This window comes from Belonocnema kinseyi, chromosome 3 (genome assembly GCF_010883055.1).
Source record: "Belonocnema kinseyi isolate 2016_QV_RU_SX_M_011 chromosome 3, B_treatae_v1, whole genome shotgun sequence".
Taxonomy (NCBI): Eukaryota; Metazoa; Arthropoda; class Insecta; order Hymenoptera; family Cynipidae; genus Belonocnema; species Belonocnema kinseyi.
Genome location: NC_046659.1, coordinates 88,191,460 through 88,219,242, shown reverse-complemented (window position 1 = coordinate 88,219,242; position 27,783 = coordinate 88,191,460). Strand labels below are relative to the sequence as shown.

Sequence of the window (27,783 nt, the reverse complement as noted above, 5' to 3'; positions counted from 1 at the left end):
ATAATATTAGGTAAGATATAACAATTTATGTGCTTACGAACAATTAATATAAGCAAATTCAAAATTTTGTTAGTTATATCTTATCAAGCATTATCAAACATGTATACAAATTTTAATTAATGAAATTCATAAAGTTTACCCAACCAGTTTTGCAAATAGGCTTTGATTTTCTTTTATAGGATCGGTTACCAAACATTTTTATAATTTAAAAGCAGCGAGCACAATTTTTTTGATCATTTAATTTAATTTTTTCTTAAAGGCAGAATTTTTTATTTTCAAATAAACGGTCGTTTGTTCATTTTTCAGAATTTTAATGTTTTTTCGAATTTTAAAACAATGAAAAGTTTTTAAATCCGGAAAAAAACATTAAAAATTTTGAAACTTAATAAACGAACGTTTAACTGAAAATAAAAATCTTTGCCTTTTTGACAAAATTTTCGAGATAAGGGAAGAGTAACTTAACCATAATTGTCTAGAAATGCCCCAGGTAAAAAATTTTTTTGGATGTTTTACAATCATTGGAAGATTCCCTGACAGTTCTGAAAAAATGATCAAATAATTGAACTTTCCAACCATGAAAGACGAGTTTTTAATCAAACCGATACATTTTCAATCAAGAAGATTACATTTCTGTCAAAAAAGGATCAAATTTAAACAAAAAATTGAATAGTGAAATTTTTAATTAAAAAAATTAATTTAAAACAAAATTAATTAAAATATATAAATTTTCAACCAAAATGATTAATTTTCTACCTTGAAGATTTATTTTTTAGCAATAAATAATAATTTCTAACAAAATAAATGAATATTCAATCAAAGATTTGAATTTTGTACAGTAATTTTGAACCTAATATTTAAATTTTCAGAAAAAAAAAGAAATGAGTTCTCAACTAAAAAGATAAAGTTTCAAAGAACAAGATTAATTTTCTACCGAAAAAGTTTAGTGTTTAACAAAATTCAGAATTGATTTTAGACGCAAGAAAAATAATTTTTGACAAAATAGTCAAATTATGAAAAAAAGAATTTTAACTAAAGCGAGGAATCCTCATTTTAAAAAATGCATTTCTAAGAAAGTACTTCCACTTCCAACTAAGTAGTTGGATTTCCAAAAAAAAGGTTAATTCTCCACAAATAATGTAATAGTAGATATTTGAACCAAAAAAATAATAATTTTAATCCAAAAAAGTAGAATTCAAATTTCTGGAATTTGCATTGGTTTTATCTGATGAAGTACAATACCGGTTTCTGGGTAATATAAGGAGCAATTTCTAGTCAGAGTATATAGGGATCATGCAAAGGGCCCTTACCCTGGTTCATGGTTCGTCTCGTCTTTCACGAGACCTCCACTGGTTCAACACACGTTTCGAGGGAGAGAGAAGGAACATTTTTCTTTCTCGCTTCTCTTTAACTTCTACCTTTGTTGCATCGCTTTACGCTCCTACGATGAATATACACTAACTCAAACAAGAATCGTGTACTCGGTTCATCACGAACAAAATTCAGGTTCAATTCATGACCAAAATGTGAAGGCAATATTAAATCTGAAAATCCCGCATTAATTAAAAGTTTGAATTTTTTACCGGGCAGAAAGATGTTTATAATAGTTTGAATACTACAAGAAATAAACGCTGAACAGGTTTATCAACAATTAATGAATCCGATTATAATTAATAGGTTCAGGAGGGGTACAGCTCGTATGATAATCAGAAAAGAAATTATTTTTTAATTCAAAAAATAAGGCTTAACATAAAATTACTTTCCTCGGATAATTTCATTTAAATTTTATAACAATCTCGAGGCACTCATCTTGGTCCATTTCACTTGCGTGGAATTTTTTAAGGTGGTTTTTCTGGAGATTGACTAAAAAGCGAACCTTATTATTTTAGCATAACTGTAGCATATTAAAAAAAAAATTCTTGAGTTAAAAGTGGTAAAGTTGGAAAACTCAAAATTTTTCATATGAAGTAATGGTTAAAAATATATATCTTGGCTTCGTTTAAATAAATTTAAGAGTGAATTAGAATTAAACAAAAGTTTTTTAAATTCCGGGAGCAGGAATCTAGTCTGGAATTTCCGTTTACGAACATAGAGCGTCATTCATCGTGGTCCATGTAACGTGTGTGGATTTTTTAAAAGCATTTTTTATCCAGACTCGATGAAAAGAGCTTCTAATTACTTTCGCATATCAAAAGGTTGGTAGCGATCTATTTTTGAGGAGTATGAGTCCAAGCATAATTTCGATGGGTTAGATTGTTATAGATAAAATGATATATTGATTACAATGACAATTAAATAAACATGATTAATGGACTTCAAAATTATCAAATTTTTAAAGTTAAAAAAAAACAGGTTTGAAAGTTTAACCATACATTGAAGTCTCATAGAGACTTCAACGCATGAATCTCTAGGGACGAGATTTCCAATTAAACCTTATTAATTAATATGTTTACCCAAAGTTTCTTGTTTTATACAAATATTCAAAGTAAAAATACTGCATTAAAATTTAGAGTGTTTAAAATGCAAAAACTTTTTTTTTAAGAAGTTACGAAATATTGTATTTAGTAATATATTCAACTATTTTTGGTTGAAATTTAATTCTTTTCAGTTAGAAATTTATCTGTTTTGTTAAAAATTTAATTATTTTGTTCTAAATTCGACTATTTTGTTAAAAATTAATCTTTTTTGGTGTAAAATTGAAATATTTTGTTGAAAATTGATCTTTATTGTTTGAAAATTCAACTGTCTTCTAAAAAATTCGGCTTTTATGGTTTTAAAATTCAACTATTTGGTTAAAAAGAGAATGCTATTGTTTGCGGTTGAATTTTATCGTTTTTTTTAATTCAATCATTTGATTCAAAATTCGTATTTGTATGTTAAAAAGTCAACTATTTGCTTGAAAATTCCATTATTTTGTTTCAAAAATTATTACTTACTTACATGATGGAAAAGTCATCATGTTTAGTTGAAAATTCATCTTCAGACTTTGAAAATTATATTTTTTGTTTGAAAATTAAATATAATGATAAAAATTCCCCTCTCCTTACTTGAGATTCAACTATTTGGTTGTAAATGCAATTTTATGTAAACGTTGGAACATTTGGTTAAAAATTTGTGTTTCTAGGTTACAAATTCAACTATTTGCTTGAAAAATTAATTATTTTGTTAAATTATAATGTATTTTGGTGAAAAATTCAACTGTTTTTTTGTTTTATATTCGTCTCTTTGAAAAACTCGTCCTCTTGGATTAAAAATTCATCTTAGGGTGTAAAAAAACTCATCCCTTTTAGTCGCAACTTTATCTATAGTGCTTGGTAATGATCTTGTTTGTTTGATTATTTTTAAATTTGGTTGAAAATTCATTTTTTAGGTTGAAAATTGAACTATTTTGTTAAAATTTCAATTATTTTCATAAAAAGTATTTTCTTTTGGTAGAAAATCTCACTTTTTTTTAACATTCGTCTTTTTTAAACATAATATTCGTCCTTTTAGATTTTAAATTCATCTTTCATTGTAGAAGCGTCATATTTTTGGTTAAAAATTTATCTTTAGGGGTGAGAAATGATCTTTTTTGTTGAAAATTAACGTTTTTTTAAATTCCACTGTATTCTAAAAAATTCGTCTTCTTGGCTCGAAAATTCAGCTATGTGGTTAAAAATTCAACTATTTTGTTGAACATTCGTAACTTCTTATTTAAAGTTCAACCAGTTGTCTATAAGTTCTTTAGATGAAAACTAATTTTTCTGTTTAACATTAAACTATTTGGATGAAGATGGCAATGTTTGTTAAAAGTGTATCTTTTCAAGTTGATAATTACACTGGCTTAAAAAAAATCGTGTTTTTGAATTAAAAATGCAATATTTGGTTAAAAATTTAACTGTTTTTTGTTGGAATTGACTAAAAAATAAATTATTTTCTAAACCATTCAAATTTTCAACTTTGAAATTCAACTCTTTTGTTTAAAATGCGTGTTTGGTTTGAAAATTCATCTCTTGCGTTTAATAATAATTTAACTATTTTATCAAAACTGCAAAATATTTTGACGTGAAACCATCGACATATAGAAATGGACCGGTAACGCTTCGGGGAGAACTGAAATGGGCTCTAGAAAGAGAAAAAACATATGAGACTAAATATTATGTACTGTTAATTTAAAAAAAAGATAAACAATACATTAGAAATGTGTAGTTATAATAAATTGAATTTTAAAGAACATCCATGTAAGATATCCTGTTTCAGATAGATTATTTTAAAAACTTGGTAACCTTGAATTCTTCTTGAAATTGGATTGAAAATGCTACAATAATAATCGTTTTGTGAGTTCAAAAATAATGTAAAAACTGTCAAAAATTTGAGCAATATTTCTATAACATAAAAAATAATCGTTTGTATTGCATAGGTACAAAACTTCATATTTTGAGGTTTTTTTTTTTGTTGTAAAATTTTTATTTTACTATATTCAATAACTTTACTTACGTATGAAAACATATCCCCGTATAAACGTCTTGACAAAGCCCACAAACTACACAGGCTGCCACCATTTTTATATTTATTCATAATAAATTATAATTAAATAAATTATAAATAAATCAATTCTGAAAAGTGCGATAAACGTCACATTATTGAGGCACTCGCGACACAAAGCACGGTCCTGTGCTGCGCTAAACTTCGCCCAACGAAAATATTCTCGACCCATCAGCTTTATCTAGAAAGAGATAGGTCTACGTCTCATATGTTTTGTCTCTCTCTAGAGCCCATTACCGTTCTCCCCACAGCATTACCGGTCCATTTCTACATGTCGATGCGTGAAACCTTAGGAATTGTTTTGAGGGCATTTGGGCTGTGAAGTTAGCAAAAACTTTTTTTATTCGCATAACCGGGACAAAATTTCAAAATCTGGTAATTTTTCCTACGATAAAAAGTGGCTTAGACTTAGTGAATTTCAACTTGGACTTTTTTTATTTCCAGTTTAGTTTTGATTAATTTAAATTTTTTTAATCTTTAGATTTAACTGTGCGAATTAAGACTGAACTTTTTTAACGTGTCAGGAAAATTAATGAACAACCAGCCGTTCAAGTTAGATTTATCCTCCGCAGAATTTCGTAGAACCATAGAGCTACTGTAGGAAGTCGAGGCACCGCCTGAGTACAAAGATATTCCGAAATAGCTGTGGACTCATGCAGGCAACGCCCCGAAATAACAGACATCAGGAGATACATTTGACTTTCGCGTTGACGTCGCTGTCGATCACGTAGTCTTTTTATGGTCCTATCCAAAATTATGAAATGGTTGCATTCACCTGACCGTGGACACCAGGAGTGGGTCAGTCATCCCAACCAGTTATTCGACCCCATTCAAAAAATTCAGAGATCACTTTTTAACCTTCAAAGCGTCAATTATATCGCCATTTATTGAAGAAACCAGTTATTCTTGCAAAAAAAGTTTTACAAAAACTTATTAACTGAAGGCGATCAATTTTTCAATAATATTAAAGAAATTTTTATTATTATTAGTGTCAGCATTAGATTGAATTTTTTTCAAAATTAATTTACCTAAATGAAAATGTAACTATTCCAATTCCTGTTAAAAATTTATCTTTTTTAGTTGAAAATTCATGCTTTTTGTCGAACATTCATCTTTATCGGTAAAAAATTAATATTCTTCGTTGAAAATTTATGATTTTTGTTGACAATTTAACTAGTTGATAAAAACTTAATCTACTTTGTAGGAAATTGAAAAATTCGGTTAAAAAGTCTGCTTTTTTTGCTTGAAAATTCATGGGTTGTGTAGATTTTTTGTTGAAATATAGGTTTTTTTGTTGAAAAATAAACAATTTGGGTGAAAAATTTTTCTTCCTTGCATGAAAAATGTTTATTGATAGAAAAATTATATATTTTGGTAAAAAATGTAATTGTTTCCTGGAAAATTGAATTATTTTAGTAAAAATTCAATCACTTTTCTTAAAGGTTATCATTCTTTTGACTTGGAAATTCAACTGTTTTGTTCAAAATTTGTGTTATGTTTGTGTGAAAAATTCACCTCACAGAAAAAATTGAAGTTAAATTTTGTTTCATGTAAAATTTCCAGCTGATAAAGTTTACATGCTACGTAGCGAAAAATTATCCTACGATGGAATAAAAGCTGTCGTCTGCTACGGCATCCTTAGCAGCAATGGGAAAACGGCAAAGTATGAGTGAATTCGAGCTATGAATCGGGACAACAGATTTAAAACAACTAAGAAAAAAGAAAAGTTAGAATTTGTTTCAGCTAAAACTTGCAAACGGTTAAAAATTAAACACATTTCGACGAAAGTTTTACTGAGGTTAGGAGAATAATTCGGATCTCGTCTACAGCGCCACGATGAAGTGAGAAAATTTCGGTAACACATGTACAATCAGCAACAGAAAATACGAAAAATTATTTTGTTCTTACTGATATATCTCTTCCGAAATCAATTAGATTATTGTTGAGGCATTATAACTTATTTAATACAATTTAGAAAAAAGCGCAAAAGCAACTGACAGATGGAAATCCCCAGTTCTCTCCAATTTAATGAAGTTAAACAACGACAGATAGCGCTGGGATCGCAATTCTTGCTACATCGCGAATAAAAATGGAGCGATTATAAGGCAAAAGATTATACAAGTACGGTTAAAAATTGGAAATTACCTTTAATTCATGTAAAGTTTATTTGGCAAGGTTAATTTTTTTTGTAGTGAATCTTTCGCCCGAAATCGATGTAAACTTTATCTTTCGTTTTTTCTGTGCGATTTTGGTAATAAAATTTATTTTTTGTTAAAATAAATTAACAATTTGCTTACATTTTTTTCAGTTTTAGACTAAAAAATCCTTATTAGTTATGAATTCAACTATTTTTATTAGAAATGTGGTATTTTTTAGTTGAATTTTAGTTGAAAATTAGTTGTTGAATATTTAAGTACTCCTATGTAGAAAATCAATTATTTGTTGTTGAAAATGCATGGTTTGCTTAAAAAGTAACTATTTCATTTCTTTCTAGAAGATTTATCTTTTTTTTTTGTTGAAAATTAATCTCTTTTGGTAATAAATTTAACTATTTTGTTGAATATGCATTCTTCTTTTAATTGAATTCAACTGTTATTAATTCAAGTATTTTTAATATGCTTAGAATTTGAACCAATTTTTACAAATTAATGTTTTTAGTTAAACATTTATTTTTTAGGTTGAAATGTGACTATTTTATTGAAAATTTTGAAATACTCCTATTTTATAACAATTTGGCCTGCTATAGCTGGTTTCAAATGCTGTGTTTTGGTTTGAATATTCTCACCTGAGAAAGTCAACTATGTGAAGTTAGTTTGAATAAAAAACAAGAAGTTGAAAACGATGAAAAATGTAACTGAATGAACAATTCTACAGGTTAAAATCGCTATAGAGTTAAAGTTAGAAATTATTCGAGTTTTTTAAACGTTTAATGAATTTTTCTATGGGGGTGGCTGATGTTGACGATCAATAGCTGTTACGTCGCAGTTCATCGATTTTCATATTTAAACGCCTAGGCAGATCCTTTTTTTCGTGCCTACTTTCGGATCCCATCTCTCTCGTACCGGCCGGCCTCGTTACCAGTCCTCCGAATATGGGAATACTCACGCACCAGTCGCCGGCGACTATTTCTTCGTTCTTGTCGAAGGTTACCTTCCTCGCAATACACTTTGCGAAGTATGTATATGCACGTAACACGTACGATACGGTACACGTACCTACGCGCAATTGGATTTGTTAAAAGTATCACTTTCACTCCGTTTCGGAATTACTTCTCGATAGACGACATAACGATCCAAGATGTAAGAAGAGACATTCTTTTTCTTTCGTAATTAATACCCTTAAAGGAAATACACTGCAAAATTCACAAAGTCATTATTTCCTGATATATAGAGCAATTGAAATCGAATTTTATATTTTAATATACTTTTTTTATAAGGAGAGCCTACACTAGGATGGTCCGAAGTTCTTTTTTTTAATCTGAATGCATATCGCTTCGAAATTTATTCGATTTCACACGCAAATTTATATTTAGAGGTTTCCCAAGCTCCGTTAACTTTAACACGCATTTACCATAAGAAAAAATATTTTTTAATAATTTTTATTCTCAAATCCTCATTGTTGGATGGACTGAACTGAAACTCAAAATTTCTCCTGAAAGTTAAACATAGAATGGGAATCAAAACATTTTTTTTATATCACCCTCATAAGTCTGCTTCATAGGGTCCCAAAAAACTTTATAACTGAAAAATTGAGTTTTGCGAATTTTTGGCGATAATTATGACTTTTTTGAAGTTTTATAAACACAAATTATTTATAAAATAAAATTCGATTTTTTCAACTGATTATTAATTTTTCAGTTAGAGCAAACCAAGAACGAATTAAATTTAAAGTTAATAATTGTTTACTAAATTTATTATTGATCACAATGTTCTTTGAGAATAATATTAGACAGTTGCAATTTTTTCTATAATTTTTCACTTTTTAATTATTTTGTGGTAATAATAAATGAAATTCAAAAAGCAACTTGTTTAAACAAATTATTATTGTTTGTATCTGTATTCTTCTTTAGTCCACTTTTTACTTGGAATGGGGTATTAATTAATGCGATTTAGCAAAGGAAATACAATTTAGATATCAATTTGACAAATATCCGTTCTACTTCAGAAAAATAAATTCTCGAAAAAGAAAGAGACTGTTTGAAAAATGATTCTCTCTGATGTTTATTTATTATTAGTTCATAACTAAAAGCAAAAGTGAATTTAACTATTTTAGAAAAAGCGCTACTTTCTATCAACTATCTAAGAGAAGATTTTTATAAACAATAATGTTTTTTAAACTGCATTAATTTTTACCTGGCATTAATTGGGAAATGGATAAAAAGTGGATAATAATAGAAAAAACTGCAACTTTTTTGCATTATTCTAAAAGAACATTGTGATGAATGATAATTAATTTTTTAAATAATTATTTATGTTAGATTTTATTTATGGTCGATTCCTTTCAACTGCAAAGTTTATAATAAGTTAAGAAATTTAAAAAAACGTGACATTGCAACCATATTCTAAGAGGTAATGATTAAAAACTATAATAAATTATTCAAACAATTTATATAAACATCTAATCATCAGTTGAAAGTAGTATTTTATTTGTTTTTAACAATTTTCATTTAAAAACCACAAAAAATAATAATTAGCGCAAAAAACTCGCAAAACCCAATTTTTCACTTATTTGTTTCGGATCCTATAAAACTGAGTTATGGGGCTGATATTTTAAAAATAAATTTCAATTGGTATTCCATAAATGATTTTGAGGAGAAATGTTAAGTTTCAACTCGATTCACCCAATAAAAATTATTTTTAAGCGATTTTTTATATGAATTTTTTTTTATCAAACTTTACAAATTCTGATTCATAATGTAATTTTTGTTTTAAAATACAGCTGATTACTCTAATTTCCAAATATGAGTATCATGATACGGTAAAGATTGGATTAAATAAAATATTTTAGTTAGTTTAATTTAAATAAATATAGCATTCAATTGCAGTAGGAAAAATGCAAATAAAAAAATTTGGAAAAAAAATGTAGACAGCAGGGACCCAAACTTTCCGGTTACAATCTCAAGGCGCTACTGCTTGATGTAACCGGGACTTAAAATACTCTTCTATCAAAATATATTTGCCATGGGGTTTTTTTTACTTTTCTTCTTAGTAATAACTCAAAAGCGAATCTTATTACCTTAGCACATTACATGTTTGGTAATGATCCATATTACTGGGAGGAGTATGAATCCAAACAAATTCCAATTGCTGTAGATTCGCCTTGTTAGTTTATGAAAAACACACTTAGAAATCCTACGATGTCGAGGCTGATTTTCTCCGTTTTCGGAAAGATTTTAAAAGGAACGGAAAAGAATTATTTAAATTTGAATGCGCTCTCTGCGTGGGTGCGCAAGCGCACAAAATTGGCAATGAGCCAATGATGAAAATGGAAGCATATCTTATTCTGTACTGTAACACGAATTTGAGTTCAACGCTCTTGAAGTTAATTTCACCCTAAAACAAAACTTACTCTTTCTAAAATATTAATTTTGGAATACGTCTTATTTTTTCTTTTTGGACATTTATTTTAAAAACCGACAATGTTTATTTTTCTTCTGTTTCGGGAATGTTTTACGATTATTTTTCGAAAAATCTTCAAAATCTTCACTGAAGCCGTTAAAAAAAAGATTTTTAATTTCAAAAAATGTAGTACTAGATTTTTTTTTCGAAAATTGAGGTAGAAATAGAAAAAGTTAAGAGAGCGAAATTGTTCGTGGGAAAAATTTCTACACAAATACCATTTTGATCATTATTGATCTCATTTCGTTTTCTTGAAAAAAAATGGTTTATTCTAAAGGGTAGAAATTCAGTTTTTACTGTATTACTAATTACACCAAAGAAAAAATTCTAACAAATCAATATTATTGTTCAAATACTCTGAAAATGTTTTTTATTTACAAATAGTTAGAAGCTTTTGTAACAAGTTTTTAGTTTTAAAAAAATGCGAATCTTCGCTTAAAGAGCGAAGATGTTTCCACCTTTGGGTTAAGGCCATTTCAAAAGAACGGAATTATTCAAAATAATCCATTATATTTCACCTATTATAATTTAAACCTAAGTTCTAAAAATAACGCCGATAACTTTTTCCCAAGACCAAGAGTAGAAGATGACCCAAGACCCAAGTAAGAATAGCTATCTATACTCGCGGTTCCAGGAATGACTTAAAACACTTGCGCGATAAGAAATCAGCGTTAAAATTAGCATCAATTAGATGAAAACTTGTACGGATTAATCCCTATTATTCTTTATTACGCATTATTGTGCATTATTACTCATTAATACGCATTATTACGCTTTAATGCGCAATTATTACCACTTTTTACACATTAGTACGCATTGATACACATTATTGCGTCTTATTACGAATTGATACACATTATGACGCTTCATTACGCATTATTTTAAACATTACTACATCATTATTGCGCGGATATTACGGCGCTCTTGAAGAGTATCGCCGCAATAGAATTAATTAAAACAGTGGTATAGACTAATATTAGGTAAAGAAACTGTTGAAATGTTATAAATCATCATTATAATTATTCAATAATTTTTTATATTATTATCCTAGAATTAAAGTCTAGATTAAACCACCTACAACTAAGTGAATAAAAGGAACATTTCTCAGAGAAAAAACATTTCCTATTAAATATTCTTGAATGATTTCTTGAAAACTAGGAAATAATAATTGTTCATCGATATTTTACGTGGTAAAAATATTAACTAATATTAATATTGACACAATTACAATTTTTAGAGAAATCATAATGGGAGATATTTTCATTCAGGATGATTATTAAAGCTCTGTAACCTCATTTTGCGTTGTATGTAAAGAAAAAGTTAATTAATCACACCAAATTACGAAACAAATTTTTTTAATTTATAATAATTGTCGTAGTTAGCTATTTTCTAAATGATTTGAGCTAATTAGGCATTTTATACGTTTTTCTTTTTAGCACGAGTGCTGCATGTTAGGTTTATGAATGCCAATATCAGAGCAGTATCAAATAAAGCTAATAAAAGGAAATACTTCTAACCACATAATTTGAACTTTGATGTAATATGCACAGAAAATATTAATATTACCTCGCCGCCAAGAAGCTTTAATGAGAAAAATTATTTTTTCTATTAAGAAACTTTTATCTGTGTGATTTGTTTATACCAATTGTTATTGACACTAATAGTTGTTACATTTTCGCTAAACCTATTTCTTATAATATCAACCCTGAAGTACTATTAAAGCAGTTACAGTAAAAAATTAGTTATTTAATAAAACACATTTGCAGTTGCCTGTCTATTGATTAAATTGTTAACTGTTCACCCAAAAAAGATCCATAAATTTATTATAAATCATTTTTTATAGTACCTGACGTTTTTTTTTATTCGTAAAAATCAAGATAAAAAACTAAGAAAATACATTTTTGGAAAAACGTTACAAAGTACAATAAAACGTTAATGAACACAATTGTTCACCTACGCATTATATTCACAAATTTTCTTTAAACCATTTTTTGATAAAATGCCTAGATTTTATTTTAATCGTAAAAAGGACATTACAAATAAAAAATAAATTTTGTGGAAAAACGCACAAGATACAATAATATGTTAATTAACCTAAGGCTAAGTTCACCTTAATTATACCTAAAAATTCGCGTAAAAAATGTTTTGATTGTATGCGTAGTTTTTTGTCTTAATTAGATCTAAAAATTTGCTTTCAACCTTTTTTGATTGGACGTGTTCTTTCATCAATCGTGAGAATAAAACAATGAAAATACGCCTATTTTCATACAATGGGCTTTATGAATTGTAATACATATAATATACATTTATTGAAATACTATATTTTTCATTTTTTCAATATCTGAATGAGTTAATCCAGGACTGAGGATACAGAAATAAATATAATATAATATAAACATTTAATCGAGTGCGAAGCACGAGGTACGTTATAAAAATGTGTTTGTTAAAGTTTAAGAAGCTTTAACAAAGGAGAATTCACAATCACCAAATTACAGTTATCGTTGGTTTGACTATCAGTTTAAAAAGATCTCTGCATAAATGTGAAGGAAGTAGAAAGACGGAGTATGTAGCGCGAGGTAAATACATTATCGTGCGTGAAACGCGAGATAAATGTATAATAGAGCGCGAAGCGCCAGATATAACATACACGCGCCTTAGGTGAGCTCAGATTAAAAAAAATTGTGAAAAATATTATTCCATAATAAAATTAAATGAAAAATTGATTAATTAGAAGATCTTAAAATTAGTCTATTGCGCGTTATTACGCATTATTACGCGTGATGTAATGCACGAGTGAATTTCCCCTGAATTAATTGATTCAGCAAGAATTCCGCTTCGAGTTGTAGTTGTCGTGAGAATGCTTCAGAAGTCACTTTCGTCGAATCTCATCACCAAATCTTGAGTGAAAAATGATCCTGGCAATGTGAGTTGACTTTGACGAGCAGTAATTGATATTCCTGGGCAAACGCATTGTAAGCTCAACCAGTTTCTCCGAAGCTCAATAACCGCGAAGGCAAACGTCGTTAATCTTTTACATGGGTATCGATGTACTCTTCTTACAGCTTTCCCTCTACTTGATTTCCACGTGCAGGGGTCTTATAATTAGACTTTTAGCAAACGTCTAGTCCCTGACGTATTTCATCACCAAAGTAATACTATTTTCTCAAAGTTTCGGATCAAAAGCTTTATATTCCTGTATAAATGAGTCGTAACTTTAACGAAGACGTTGACTTGGCCTGAATTGATCAAAGTGAATATTTCTTTATTTTCATGACGCTGAAAGTAATCTTAAGTATTCATTATTCTTTTTATATCTTGGGATTATAGGCGCGGATCCAGACAACCGGGGGGACGGCTTAAAAAAATGTTATACACAGAGTTGTATGACTAATTTAATTGACCAATTGCTACATACCATTTAATCATGTAACCCTTGCATATGTGCACATCCAATTTTATCTACGGTATTTGTAACACACACATGGTACCAGACACCCATCTCCCTTCTTTAAAATTAAAAAAAAAAAAATTATTCAATTGAAATCATTTCCTTGTCCTTTATTACAATAAATATTAAAAATGAGTGCCAGAAGCACAAAATACTTTTAAGACACACAAAACAACAAAAAATGAACCCGACGTACAATATTACAGTTCGAGCTGCCGCACACAGAATTTATCAAATAATTATTAAATGATAATTTAATAAATTATCTTTATTTCTATTATTAGTCAACACATTTCACGTGCATGAATCAAATAACTTGATAAGAAATTAATAATCCACGTAAAGTCGAATGTTTATTGGTGGGTAATATTATTTTATACCATTAATCATAATTACTGAATTTTCTGAATCAGGTCAAATTCTGCATGTACATATTTGAGGGCGGCCTTTAAAAACAAAATCAAGTTTCTGGTCATTTATCGGTTACCTCAAAGGTTACCAAACATTTTTCCAAATGAGAAAATCGGAAAATTAATACTTTTCGAACTGAAAAAATGTTAAATATAAATATTAACTATTCAATTACAAAATTAAAGTATTTAAAACCTTAAAACTGTCCCATATTTTAAGTATTTATAATTAAATAATTTCCAATTCATTACTTAATTCAACAATTTGATCATACTTTTTTCGCACTTAAGGTTCTGTTTTCTCGTCTAAGAAAAACTATTTCTTGTAAATACCATCAGGTTAAAAAAGTTGACATGTTATTATTTGTTCGTACATATTAGCGTACATAAGTGGATAGGGATTTAAAAACCAACCCGACCAAAGTAATGCAGACCGACCCTAAAAGTCGTTCTAAATTTTTTTTAAAGAGTTAGAACAATTTCAAAGATTTGAAAGATTTCCATGGATTTAAAAGGATTTCAATATTTTTCAAGAGAATCCATAGAATTTCCAAGGTATTTAATTATTTTAAGGAATTTTCAAAGCTTTTTAACGTTTCAAGGAATTTAAAAAGATTTGATAGATTGTACGGCAGTCCATGGTCTTAGACAAGGATTCATTAAGGGATTTAGTATTATTTGAAAAGATTTAAAAGGCTTTTCAGCGTATTTTTGATTATTTCAAGGGACTTCAAAAAACTTGTAAGATTTCAAAGTATTTTTATGGGATGATTTTGAGTGATTTTTTGACGGATTTCCAAGAATATAAAAAAAGTTTCTAAATATTTTGTATACTTATATACGTTACAAAGTATATCACGAGAAGTAAGGGATTTCATAAGATTTTCAGGATTTCAAAATAATTTCCAATATTTTGATTAATATGCGGTTCTAAAGAATTCTCCTGAGTTTCAAAAGATTTTAAAGGATTTCATAGGACGTCTAAGTTTTTAGTATATTGAAAAAGATTCTAAGGAATTTCAGAGGATTTCCAATATTCACAAATATTCCAAAGGATCTTCAATGAGTTTTATAAGATTTTTGAGAATTTCAATGACGGATTTTAAATGCTCTCAATAAAGTATTTTAACAAAATTTCCAGAATCTTATAGGATTTCATAGGAAAAATATTTTAAGAGATTTCAAGGAATATTATCAGATTTTATGTGAAATCACGGTATTTCAAAGGATTTTACAATATTCTAATGGATTTCAAAAAATTTATTCTCACCAAATGAGAGATTTCAAAGGATTTCTAAAGTTTTAAAATATATAAAAAAATCTTTAATATATTTCAAGCACTTGTATGTGTTTTAAGGGATCCAAAAGATTTTAGGGTATTTTGAATGATTCCCACGAATTTTCAACCGCTTAAAAAATGTCAAGGTATTTTAAAAGATTCTAAAGGATTTGAAACATTTTAAGGCATTTCCAAGGATTTGAAGGAACTATCAAGAAATTTAATTTCTAGGCATGTTAATGATTTAAAGGAATTCAAATAAATTGTATGTGTTTTTAAAAAATGTCCTACATTTTCGGAAGATTTAGGTAAATTTGGTAGGATCTATAATGTATCAGGGTTTTTTAAAGATTTAAATAATTTCAATAGATTTTAAAAACCTAAAAGTAATTTAAGAAACATTGTTTGTTAAGAATTTTGTTATTTTTCCGAAATTCTATTTTTTGGTGGAAATATCAACTATTGTATTTTTGTTGTTGTTAAAAATCCAACTACTTGGTAAAAATTTCAACAAAATTATAAAAAACGCATCTTTTTGGTTGGAAATTCCTCTTTTCGGGTTGAAAACTAAAAAAGTATTTTCTAGAAAATTCGTCTTTTTGGCATCAAACTTAAATAATTTGGTAGAAAGCTTAAATATTTTTTAAATTCTTTTTTGTTTGTGTAAAAATGTACTTTTATGTTGAAAATTTACATTTTTTGGTTGAAACTTCAATTACATTTTTAACAGTAAGGCTATGTTGTCAAAAAGTCATTTTTTCGTTTGAAGATTTATAATTTTAGTTGAAAATTCATCTTTTTGGTTGACAATTCCTCTCTTTGGGTAAAAAATTAATCTTCTTGGTTCAGAATTGATCTTTTTGGTCGAAAATTCCACTATTAGATTAAAATTTCATCTATATTGTTGAAAATGCAATATTTTTACTTGAAATATTACGAATATTTCTAGCTTTTCAATATGATTTAATATTAGTACCTAAATTATTTCATTCAATAGAATTTATGCACCTCTGTTCGTGAAAATGTCAATATTTCCCCTGTTTTTAGAGCATTTCAGTCTCTAGAGGAGATTACCATTATAAAAATCTTTCTGATCTGCAGCAACTTAATTGATTTAACTTTCGGTTTTAGATTCTCGATTGAATTGGTAGTAATTCCTTCGCTGTCAACGAGATCCTTTAAATCTACAAAACTAGAGCAAATAAATCGTTTATTAAACATTTGAAATTGGTACCTTAAAAAAGGATCTGTTTCAAAACATCTTATTTTCTAAGGTCTTAAATTTCGATATTAGGTGTTGTAGGGGGTATTTCAAATTAATATTTTTATAATTTACAATTCTAATTTATATCTCAAAATTAAAACTAGTTTTAACCGAACTTATAGTTTTATTTATTTTTTAGTAGAATTTATGTTCTGACATATTAAAGTATGATTTATTCGGTGTTCTGAAATGTTGACTTTGGGGGAACACGTCGAGAAATGAAATTTTGAAACGCTGCGTGCATAAAATGCAAGTTTTATAATAGCACCTCGACGCAATATTTCTCCTTCAATGTATAGAGTGAGTCGTGATGTCATCATCGCAAAATAACCAATGTCGCCTTCAATATGTTATAACACGTTTTCTTGAAAATAAGCAATTATTTTAAATAACTTTATTTTATTTAAGGAAATTCAAATTTTTGAATGGCAGTTCTAGCTTTTGAGACAATTTTATTCACATATCGATTAACATTGTTGCTAATGCAATGATATTATAAAATTATGCAATACAGGAAAACATTAACAAGCAAAGCAGCCTACGCTTAGGTAATGCATTCAGATGGTGTAAATCAGAGTCAGACTCTTCAGAATAAATCATGATGAGGAAGTTTTTCTGTGCACAATGCATGACAATGCTCTTCTCGCGTGCTTGGCTAAAAGAAATTATGAGTTATTATTAGCTTCCTAATCCTTAGCCGATAGGATCACTGTATAAATAGTTATTGGATTGAGATAAAATACAACTACTTATTTTTTAGAGTGACACTCGTAATTTTTTATTTTTGCTTCAAATTACTATTTCGAACAACCTATTATTATATTTTTAATCTACATATGTACACGAAATTGAGAGAATATTTATTGAATTCTTATTCATTTTTCTCGCAACTGTTTATTTCATGGGTATTCTAGTTAATACTACAGAGTCTTAGCAAATTTAGTTGAATTCTAAACAATTACATTCAATTCAATTCTAGTGAATTCTGACCATTTATATTTAAGTCTAGTATACTCAAATATATTTCACTAAATTCTGACAAATGGTGTTTAATTCTAATAGAGTCATGTTTATTTTACCAAATATAACTGAATCATAGTAAACTATATAGAATTCTACAAAATTGTACTGAACCTTAGCCAATTTGACTGAATTCTTTTTAATTCTGCTAAATTCTAGGAAAAGTAAACTGATATTTGTTTAAATTACCTTACATAGTAGAGCAAATTACATTGCATTTAATCAAATAATAATGAATGCTGGAAAAGTCTGGTCAATTCTAGCAAATCATATTCAATTGGATTAAGTTATATTGAATTCTGAAAATTTATATTGCTTTACAGTATATTCAAATAAATCCTATCAAATTCTACTGAAGTGGGTCAAACTGTACTAAATTCTGATATTTTCGACTAAAGAATAGCAATATTCTGTTGAATTCTCATACATTTAACTGAATTTTTGCAAATCCTAATAAATTTAACTAAAGTATACCCCATTCAACTAAATTAAAGTGTACTCTATCGAATTGTAGCGAATTCGATTGCACTTCAGAGAATTCTACTAAATTTTTGCAAAATTATACTAAAATTTAGAAAGATTACTTTTAATCCTGTCAATTCTACTAAATTCTTTCAATTCTGCGAAATTCTAGCCAATTTGATTAAACACTTAGTAATATTGTAAAAAATTTGATCTAATTCCGCTGAATTTTAAAAAAATTCTATCGGGTTCTAGCAAATTCTGTTGAATTTGAACAAATTTTAATTAATTCTGGAAAATTATATTGAATTTAAATTCTGGCATGTCCTACTTAATTCTGATATAATCAACTGAATTTTACTAATCTTAACTAAATTTGAGTAAACTTGATCGAATTCTACCGTAATTCTAGCAAAATTATACTGCATTTTTGCCCAATTGGTCTGAATTCTATTTAATTATATTAAATTATATCAAACTATATTAAATTCTGCCGAATTCCACGAAATTGATTAATGCTAAAATTCTAAAAAAATCATACTGAAATTTAGCCCAATCAATCTGAACTCTAGTAAATTACATAGACTTTTATCGATTCTATTGAATTCTCAATAATGAATTCCATGAATTAACAGAATTCTTTCTATTCAATGGAATATTATAAATTCTACGGAATCACATTAATTGTACGGCATCCTATAAATTCTACAAAATTATGTAAATTCTATGGAATTCTATCGATTCTATTGAATTGTCAAAAAATAAATTCTATCAATTAACGCAATTCCATTATTTCTGCGGAATTCTATAAATTCTAGTGAATTCAATCAAATTCTTCTATGTTCTAGCAAAATTGGCTAAATTCTATTAAATTTGTATTTTATTCTGAAAAATTCTACTTGATTCTGATATACTGAACTGAACTCTAGCTAATTGAATTAAATTCTGTCAAACTCTACTGAATTCTATAAAATTATATTGCTCTCTGGTCATTTATTCTGAATAATAGAGAAATTCTAAGAAAGTATAGCCAATTTGATTGAATTCTCAGCAAAATTCTATGAATTTCTGCTAATCTTAACAAAATTCTACCTAATTCTCGCTATATTCCATTTAATTCCAATAGAAATCTGCCAAATTTAACTAAATCATAGCAAACTGTATAAAAGCCTAGCCAATTCTACTAAATTTTAGAAAAATTATACTGAAATCTATCAAAATTATATTTACAGTGAGACTTTCGCACTGGGTCGGTTTTGGGGCTGGCGGTGATGGGGAACGAACTTGATTGTGTTCTAATGCGCTTTTGTTTGGTCACGACTGAGCGACCACCGCACACCCCGCACATCTCCTTTTACTTCTACTTGCGGCGCGATGTCAATTCTCGGAAGAACTATATCAGGGTCCCCTATATCAGAGTTTCACTATAATTCTATATCAATTCTACTAAATTTGGTCAATTTTTTCGAATTCTATCAGATTCTACTAAATTGTATTAAATTTTACTGAATTCTGGCCAAGTCGGCTGAATTATATCAATTGCTACCGAATTCTATAAAAGTCTACTGAAGTTTAGCAAAACTGTCCTAAATTATTGCAAATCCTGATCTTCTTTTCGAAAAAAAATCTTCCAAATTGAATTGAGATCTGTCTCAAATAACTTTCAAAATTTCAGCTTTATCCTCTTCAATAAGAATAAATGATCCCAGCGTGGGAAATGTTCTTTTTACCACTCACATTTATCTAATCTGATTCAAATGATTTATAAACCACTGAGACATTTATAGACTATGATACATCAGGTTTTCATAGCTACTCTATGTCGAATTCCATGAGTTACGAGTACCAGTGTACAAACATGTGCGAAGAGAAAAAAATTTGGCAGACCAGTATCCCTTCATGTTTTGTATTTCCGGGAAGTTAAAACTGGGTCAACACTACTGGTACATAATTCCTACTCTACAAACAAACCCATACGTGTAGTCTGCTTGAAAATAACTACAATTAGCCTACCCAGCCAAGAATTTTATTAACGGCAGAAGGAGGAGGGGGATGAAAATAATGAATAAAGAAACATAGAGGAAGCAGAAGATAATTACACTTCAAGTGAAGTTATTGAGACTGAAGTTGAAAAAGACTCATGAAGGTTATTTACATTTAAGAACTAACGCCCAATGTTGATCATGATCAAGAGTTGTAATTTAATCAATGACCTATAATATTCGAAGTAATGTCTCTATTACTAAATTATTACTTATTATGGAATATTCATAATATTGAAGAATATACTGGTAATTTTGCAATAACTTTGCAATGACTTTGCAATGAATACATGGAGAAATAATTTTGTTAATTGCAGGATTTTATTAAGCGTATTTTCTCCATTAAGATACTGTCTGCTAATTATTGGTACTTTGCTCTTTATAAAATCGATTAAATGTGCGTAAATGATATCGGGCAACATGTTCCATTAGGGTGGTGTATTTTTTTTCATCTTGATGCATATCGGCCACAAAATCATTCAAAGTCACAAAAAATAGAGGTGTTTAAAAAAATGATATTTAGAGATTTCGCAAGCCAAATAAAGTTTTACATGTATTTCTAATAAAAAACTACACTTTTGCACATTTTATTCAGATTTTTGTGATTTTTTGAACACAGATTGTTTCTAATACAAAAATTTCACTTTCTTTGAACAATTTCATGTTCAAATAAAATGCTTAAGCAATGTATTAATGTATATATCGATATTCTCTTTGAATAATGCTAGATAGTTGTGTTTATTTTCTAAAATATTCAACTTTTCATCCATTTTTCACGTAGAGCGAGGTAATAATTAATGAAATTTAAAAAACATAATTTTATAAATAATGCTCGATGGCTGTGATTTCTTAAAAGATTTTTTGAACTTTATGCCTAATTTTTACTTAGTGTGATAAAAATTCATGCAAGTTAACAGACATAATTTGTTAAACAATTCTTAATTGCTTATAACTATATTTTCTTCGAATAATGCTATAAAGTTTCTAGGTTTTTGAATTGTTCTGCTTTTCGTTTAATTTTTAGTTAGAAACAAACAATTAATATTTTTATTAGTATTAATTTAAAGAAAAAGGGTCTTAATAACTACTTTAAGGTAAATTTAAATTTAATAATGTCCATATAGAAAATTTGAAGAATATTTAAAATATCTGTTTTATTTCAGAAAAATATATTTACAAAAAAGAAAGGCATTGTTTAAAAAATGATTCTCTCCAATGCTTATTTATTCTTTGTTTGTAACTAAAAAGTCAAAGCGAAGTTAAGAATCCCAGAAATAACGGCAACTTTCTAGAAATTATCTAAGAGAACATAGTTATAAACAATAATAATTTATTTAAACAATTATTTTTGCTAAATAATGATAATTATTAAATGAATCGAATTGAAAAGTGGATTAGAAGTGGACAAATTTAGATAAAACTGCAGCTTTCTAGCATTATTCTTATGATTAATAATAATAAATCCTTTTAAAAATAATAATTCATTTAAATAATTATATATAATATATTTAATTGACTATTACCTCGCTCTAACTGAAAAATTGAAAATGAACCGACAAATTCGGAAAACCCCGCAAATTTCTAACACTATTCTAAGAGAAAAACAAGAATAGATTAACATGTAATATAAACATCTAATAATTGGCAGAAAAAAGGGTTTGATGTATTTGAAATGACTTTTCATTTAAAAATCGCAAATTAATTATAATTAGCGTCAACAACGATCAAACTAGTAGTGATATTTAAAAAGTAATTATTCATTTATATTCTATAGCTAATTTTGAAGAAAAAGTTCATTTTTAACTAGATTCACCTAATACTGACGATTGTGAATAAAATATACAAAAAACACATTGTTTTATTATACAGAATACACTTTAAACTTCGTAAGGCTTGCGGAACCTCTTAATATCATGTTTATTTTCTAATGAATTTAGTTTTGTAAGGATTCCAACAAATTTGGGGCGATATAAATGAAAATTTAAGAAGAAAAATTTCGAATGAATTTTCGGACCACCCTAGTGTTGCATACTATTATTTTCAAAATAGCATTAGATCGTTTAAAGCAATAATTGTGTAATTACAAAATACAGCTCTTTTTCACGTTTCCAATCATAATTTCGATTATAATCACTTTTAAAATGTTCTCGATTTTTCATGTCATCCGGCAGAAAAACAGTTTCATAACCATTTTATGGCTTAAAAGTTTAATTTCCACATTTAAATTAATTATTAATTAAAGATTATTAAACATACTTCAAGAAATGTTAATTTAACAACATTTAAATCGTGTTTATTTGACCAAAATATCTTGTTTAGCAGCCCGAAAAATGTCGCACATCAATTAAGTATCATTCGGTATGTTAATCCAGACTAAAAAAAGTCATTAAAATTAAAACATTATTATTGTATAAGCTTACACTGAATTACAGAGTAAAATTATTATAAATTAATATTATTGATAATATGATAATGTATCTATGTATTATATTTATGATATTCCAAAAAATAAAATTGTAATGTAAATGATTTATTTCATTTATTGTAATTATTTATTGAACGTGTAAATAATAATTAAGCCTAACGTATACAAAATTAAAAACAATGAACAATCATTATTTCACGATCCATTCGCAAGTATAATTATACAAGCTTTATTATTTACAATGATTTTTTTACACATTAAACGTTTTTATTGATTAAAAATGGTTCTTTTTTTGTTGAAATAAATATTACGTTGGTTAGGATCGAAATTCATATCCAGAAAAACAAGAATAAGTTTTCAACTGCAGCAACATATTATGAAGTTACATCAAATGTTCGAAATTCGACTTTTTTTAAGATTCGCGGGAATTTATTTTTTCATTTTTTTTACATAAAAAAACTTTTTCTATATTTGTAAATAAATGAAGAATCTGTACATTAGAGTCTTATTAAATAAAAAATAATTCCAATCTTTTATTATAAATTATTTGTTATTAAAATAGACGAATCGGCATTTCACTTATTTTTCAAGTTAAAAATTATTTCAAAGCATCTGACATTAATACTTGGAAATACAAATAAAGAAATGAAAATACCTTAGAATCTTTTAGATCCATTAAAATATGATAAAATCCAGTGAAAGTACATGAAATCTGAAGGTATTCCTTAATATTCCTTGAAATATTTCTAGTCCAATGAAATCCTTTGAGTTCCTGAGAAATTCATTAGAATACCTTATTAAAAGCCATTAACAATCTCTTACAAGTATTCATATCCACGGAAATTTTGTAAAGGTCCTTAAAATTCCATTCAAATATTTAAAAATGCTAAACGATTAAAAAAAAACTAAGCTTTACAACAAAAAACAATTATTTACAAATTTGCAGATCTTTTTTAAATACACATTTTTTTCTCTTCAATGTTTTCCGTAGCTTCTGTCATTTGTCAAAAAATATTTTTTTTATTTAGATTGTTGCTTTTTACAACTAAAAGAAAAACTGCGCATTCTATCAAAAACTGATTAAGAACAAAGTACATCTTTTTTAGATGCACAATTTTGGTAAATTCATATTTTTTCGTAGCTTATGTCGTATGTCCACAAAATTTTATTTTTGTTTGTAATTTTATTTTTTTTGATCGAAACAAAAACTACGCGTCCTATCAGAAAGTTATTAATAAAAATTTGTAAATCTTCTTTAGGTGCACAATTTTTGCCTTTTTGTCTTTTTCATAGCTCGTGTTGTTTTTCCAAAAAAAATTATTTTTTATCTTAAATTATATTTTTTACAATTGAAACAAAAACTACGTATCCTCTCAAAAAAACGATCGATTGGAAATGTGTAGGTTTTTTAGGTGAACAATCTTTGTCTATTTATTTTTTTAGTAGCTTTTGTGGCTTGTATAAAAATTTAATTTAAAAAAATACTTAATAACAAAGTAGATCTTTTTTTGGGTGCACAATTTTTCTATTATCTTTTTTCGTATGTATTTTACATAGTTGGATCACAAAATAAACATTTTAATTTTTAATTGTTTTTAGTATAATCAAAATTTGAATTGTAGATTTTTCTAGAAAATTCAAAAAATTGTTATGTTAATCTTTTAGTGCTTTCAAAAAGCAATGTGTTTCTTGTCTCGACTATTTTTCAGAACGTGTGTTGTCTGGCTTACAATTTTCATTTACTTTTTTTAATCTTAACAATGCTCCTATAACTATGATAATTTTATTTTTATCCATGAAAACCAAAAAGATAAATTTTTCAAATTTTCGAGTACTGCGAATAGCCGAACAAAAAAAAAAAATGGTCTCAAAATTTTTGAAAATGCTGTCACTTTTTGAATTTTTTCCAAAAAAACTGGTCATTAAACTAGACTTTCATTGTCCGACACTAAAATAGTGTACTAAAACCCAATCTAATAGATTAATTCTTGCAAAAGGTATCGTGCTCACATACAAACATACATACATAGCCATTCGTAAGTGTCTGCGTTTTTTGGGTTCAGAGGGTCTCAAAACATGGATATTTGAAAAAAGCGGGAATCAAATTTGATACAAATCTAATTTTTTTCTGAGGAGAATGTAAAAAGATGTTTTATTTTGATCTGGAATACTTTTTTTTAAATTTTCAACCAAAAGTCGACGGTTACATGAGTGTTTCTAAGGATAGTTGAATTGTAAATATCATTTGCTTGGAAAGTTTAAATTATTTCAGTATTATTATTTTTAAATTAAAACTCTCTATTTCTGTTTGTTTAGAATGGAGAATGGCTGCGATTGAAAGTTTTGGAGATCCAACCAGAACTAACGAAATTAGGTTCTTCTCCGGAAGAAGCAACGGAACTCTCGAACGCCCACGACGAAGTTCTTCTTCGGTTGCAGGTAAGGTTAAAATTTGAAATCATTTGCATAAAGTCAATATTGATAAAACTTCATTTAAATTTTTTTGATTCCAGAGCAAACAAAGCCCCGTGGAAGAATTGCTACGACAAGCCGATCGACTTATTTCGACGCAGAGGCTAAAAGCGGAAGTTTACAAAGCTATGGCTGAAACTCTTGCCAATGCGTGGAGGGACGTAAATTCTCTCTTAGAACGACGAAAACAAATTCTTGATAGGAATGTTCTCTTTCAGTGGTAAATGGAAAATCAAAAATTAGAACATTGAATTCAAATTGTTCCTTAATTTAACTCTAATAAATTATAATATATTAACTTTGTTGTAGTCGAGCGGAAGAATGCAAAGAGAGCATGCGAGCCTTGGAAATGGCTTGCAACGACACGTTATTACCAATTGAGATTGAGGCAGTGAAAAATTTTCTTGGTAAAATTCACGACTTGCGAAAAGTAATGTTGGAGGCTGTAATGGGTGCTCTACAAGAAGGAAAGATTTTGCTCGATCGACTCAAAGAAATTTCTAATGAGGGTACCCTCGATTCTAGACCCGATAAAATCAAGGCAGATGCTGATTATGGTATGTCACTAAACCCAAAACTTAAAAAAAAATTGTATATGTCCCTACTTCCCCTTTCCACCTCTAGTTCCCCTCCTCAACCCTAGTTTCCCTCTCTTCCTGAACTTCTTCCTCATCTACTTCACTCTCCCCTAACTTCCTCAGCTAACATTCCACAAACCCCTACTTCCTTACTCTTACATTTCAGATCAATTCCCCATCCCTTATTTTCCATCACTTCAGTACTCCTTATTTCCCATCTCTTTCCCACCTCTCATTTCACTCTACTTCTTATAGTTCCCTTCTTCTTTTACCCACTTATCATACTTCCCCCGCCCTCAGTTCACCTTCCCTCCCCTACTTCCCTTAGCCTTAATTCCTCTAGTTTCCCTTCCCTCAATCCCCTCCTTCTTCACACCTCATTTTCCCTACAATCATTTTCCCTCACTCTCCTATCCCTCATGTTCCCTTATGTCCTATTATATTCCCAACTTCTTCTCCTCTAATTTTCCTTCACCTCACCTTATTTGCCCTACTTTTCCTCTTATCATTTCCCCTCGCTTCCTCATACCTCATATCCACCATATCTCCTTATCACATCCCCATCCCTAATTCCCCTTCACCTCCCCCTACCTCATTTCCGCTCACTTCTCTAATCATTTGACTGAGCGAAACTATAAGCTTTTCTCCCCGGTGATGCGAAACCCTAAAAAAATATACATTTAAATAAATTTCTTTGATATTCTTCCAGCCATTTTACAAGTTGAGACTTGGCTCGAGGAACTTCATGACAGAAGACGATTAATCGAGGTGTCTTTTAAAAGCAGAAAGACTCAACTTGAACAATGTCTTGCATTAGCATTACTTGCAACTGATCTCAGAGAACTTGAAGATATTTTAAACATTAGGATAACCGCTTTATCCAGCACTAGTGACCATTTGGGTGATTCGTCAGCCAGTGCCGAATTGTTACTCTTCGAATGCAAAAAATTGCAAAACGAGGCAAAGGTATGTTTTTAGAAGCATTTTTCTGATTAATTAACGTTCACTGTGGCTAAGCGGAGCATACGTGGGAGAAAGCGGTTAACCTTAATTCTGCATTTAAAGTACGATATTGCTTCTTATAGGGTTTGAAACTGAAGTTTAACAATGTTTAGTTGCGAACTTCTATATTTGTTGACTAGAAAAATAAAATCCATTCAGAAATGAGGAATCAAGGTTACGCCGTTTTCCCTACATGCGCCGCATAGCCGCTTAGTTTGTGTTAAGGGGCCATTCAAAAACATCTGAATTTTTAACTAAGGAAGTTGAATTTTTAATAAAGAACTTCTATAATTAAACCAAAATTTTTTTTGTTTTGAAAAAGACGAATTTTCAGAAAATCAGTTAAACTGTTTCTTTAAAGATGACTTGTTAACAAAATATTTGAATTTCAAAGACAATAATCCCATTCTCAACAAAATAGTTGGATTTGAAACCCGAAAATATGAATCTTTAACAAACAAGGGACTATTCATCCAAATAGTTGAATTTTTAACTAAAACCCATACATTCGTTACGAAAAATGGAATAGTTCAATTTGCTACAAACTACTTTAATTTTAGACAAAAAAAAAAGAATTTTCTACAAGATACTTTCAAAGTATCTTTTCTACCAAAGAATATGCATTTAAAACAAAATAAATCAATTTTTCACAAAATAGTTAAATTTTTATCTGAAATCGATCAATTTTTAATCAAAAATTAAATAGTTAAATTTTCAAACAAAGAAATAAAGTTAAAAAAAGAAACAAAAAATGTAAATGTTCAACCAATAAAACGAAGTTTTAACAAATTAGTTCAACTTTTAATCGTGTAGTTGAAATTTAGTTTAAAACCATGAAATCTGAATGAAAAATTTTATTAGGTTTTTCAACTTAAAAGGATACCTTCTTAACCAAAAATGAGAGAGTTAAGTTTTCAGTTAATGAAATTAATTTTCAGATAAAAAAACGAAATTATGACCCAATAGTTCAGTTTAATAGTTGAGTTTTCAACTAAAAACAATCAATTTCTAGCCAGAAATTGATTAGTTGAATTTCAATTAGGAAAAGTGATTAATAAGTGAAAAAAAAAATTTTTAACATAATATAGTTAAATCTTCAATTAGAAAGTAGAGTTTTTAATTAAAATGTATGAAATAATGAAAATCGTGGGATTTTTTTATGGAGATCTATTGACTCATTTCGCGTTGAAGTGAAAACATGAGTAAAGTGGCAAATTCCTTAAAAAGAGGAGGGGGGGGGGG

The 27,783-nt window shown here is 28.3% G+C and overlaps 1 protein-coding gene across 4 annotated transcripts in view; it reads left to right on the top strand.

Annotated features, from left to right (window-relative positions):
• LOC117168781 (titin) overlaps positions 1–27,783 on the top strand; it is a 67,246-nt gene that overhangs the window by 11,106 nt on the left and 28,357 nt on the right. For all 4 annotated transcript variants that reach the window (XM_033354570.1, XM_033354571.1, XM_033354573.1 and 1 more), the window contains exons 3-6: positions 24,806–24,928; positions 25,003–25,181; positions 25,271–25,518; positions 26,249–26,505. In XM_033354570.1, coding sequence (XP_033210461.1) covers positions 24,806–24,928; positions 25,003–25,181; positions 25,271–25,518; positions 26,249–26,505 — 807 coding nt within the window. The remainder of the gene's footprint in view (positions 1–24,805; positions 24,929–25,002; positions 25,182–25,270; positions 25,519–26,248; positions 26,506–27,783) is intronic.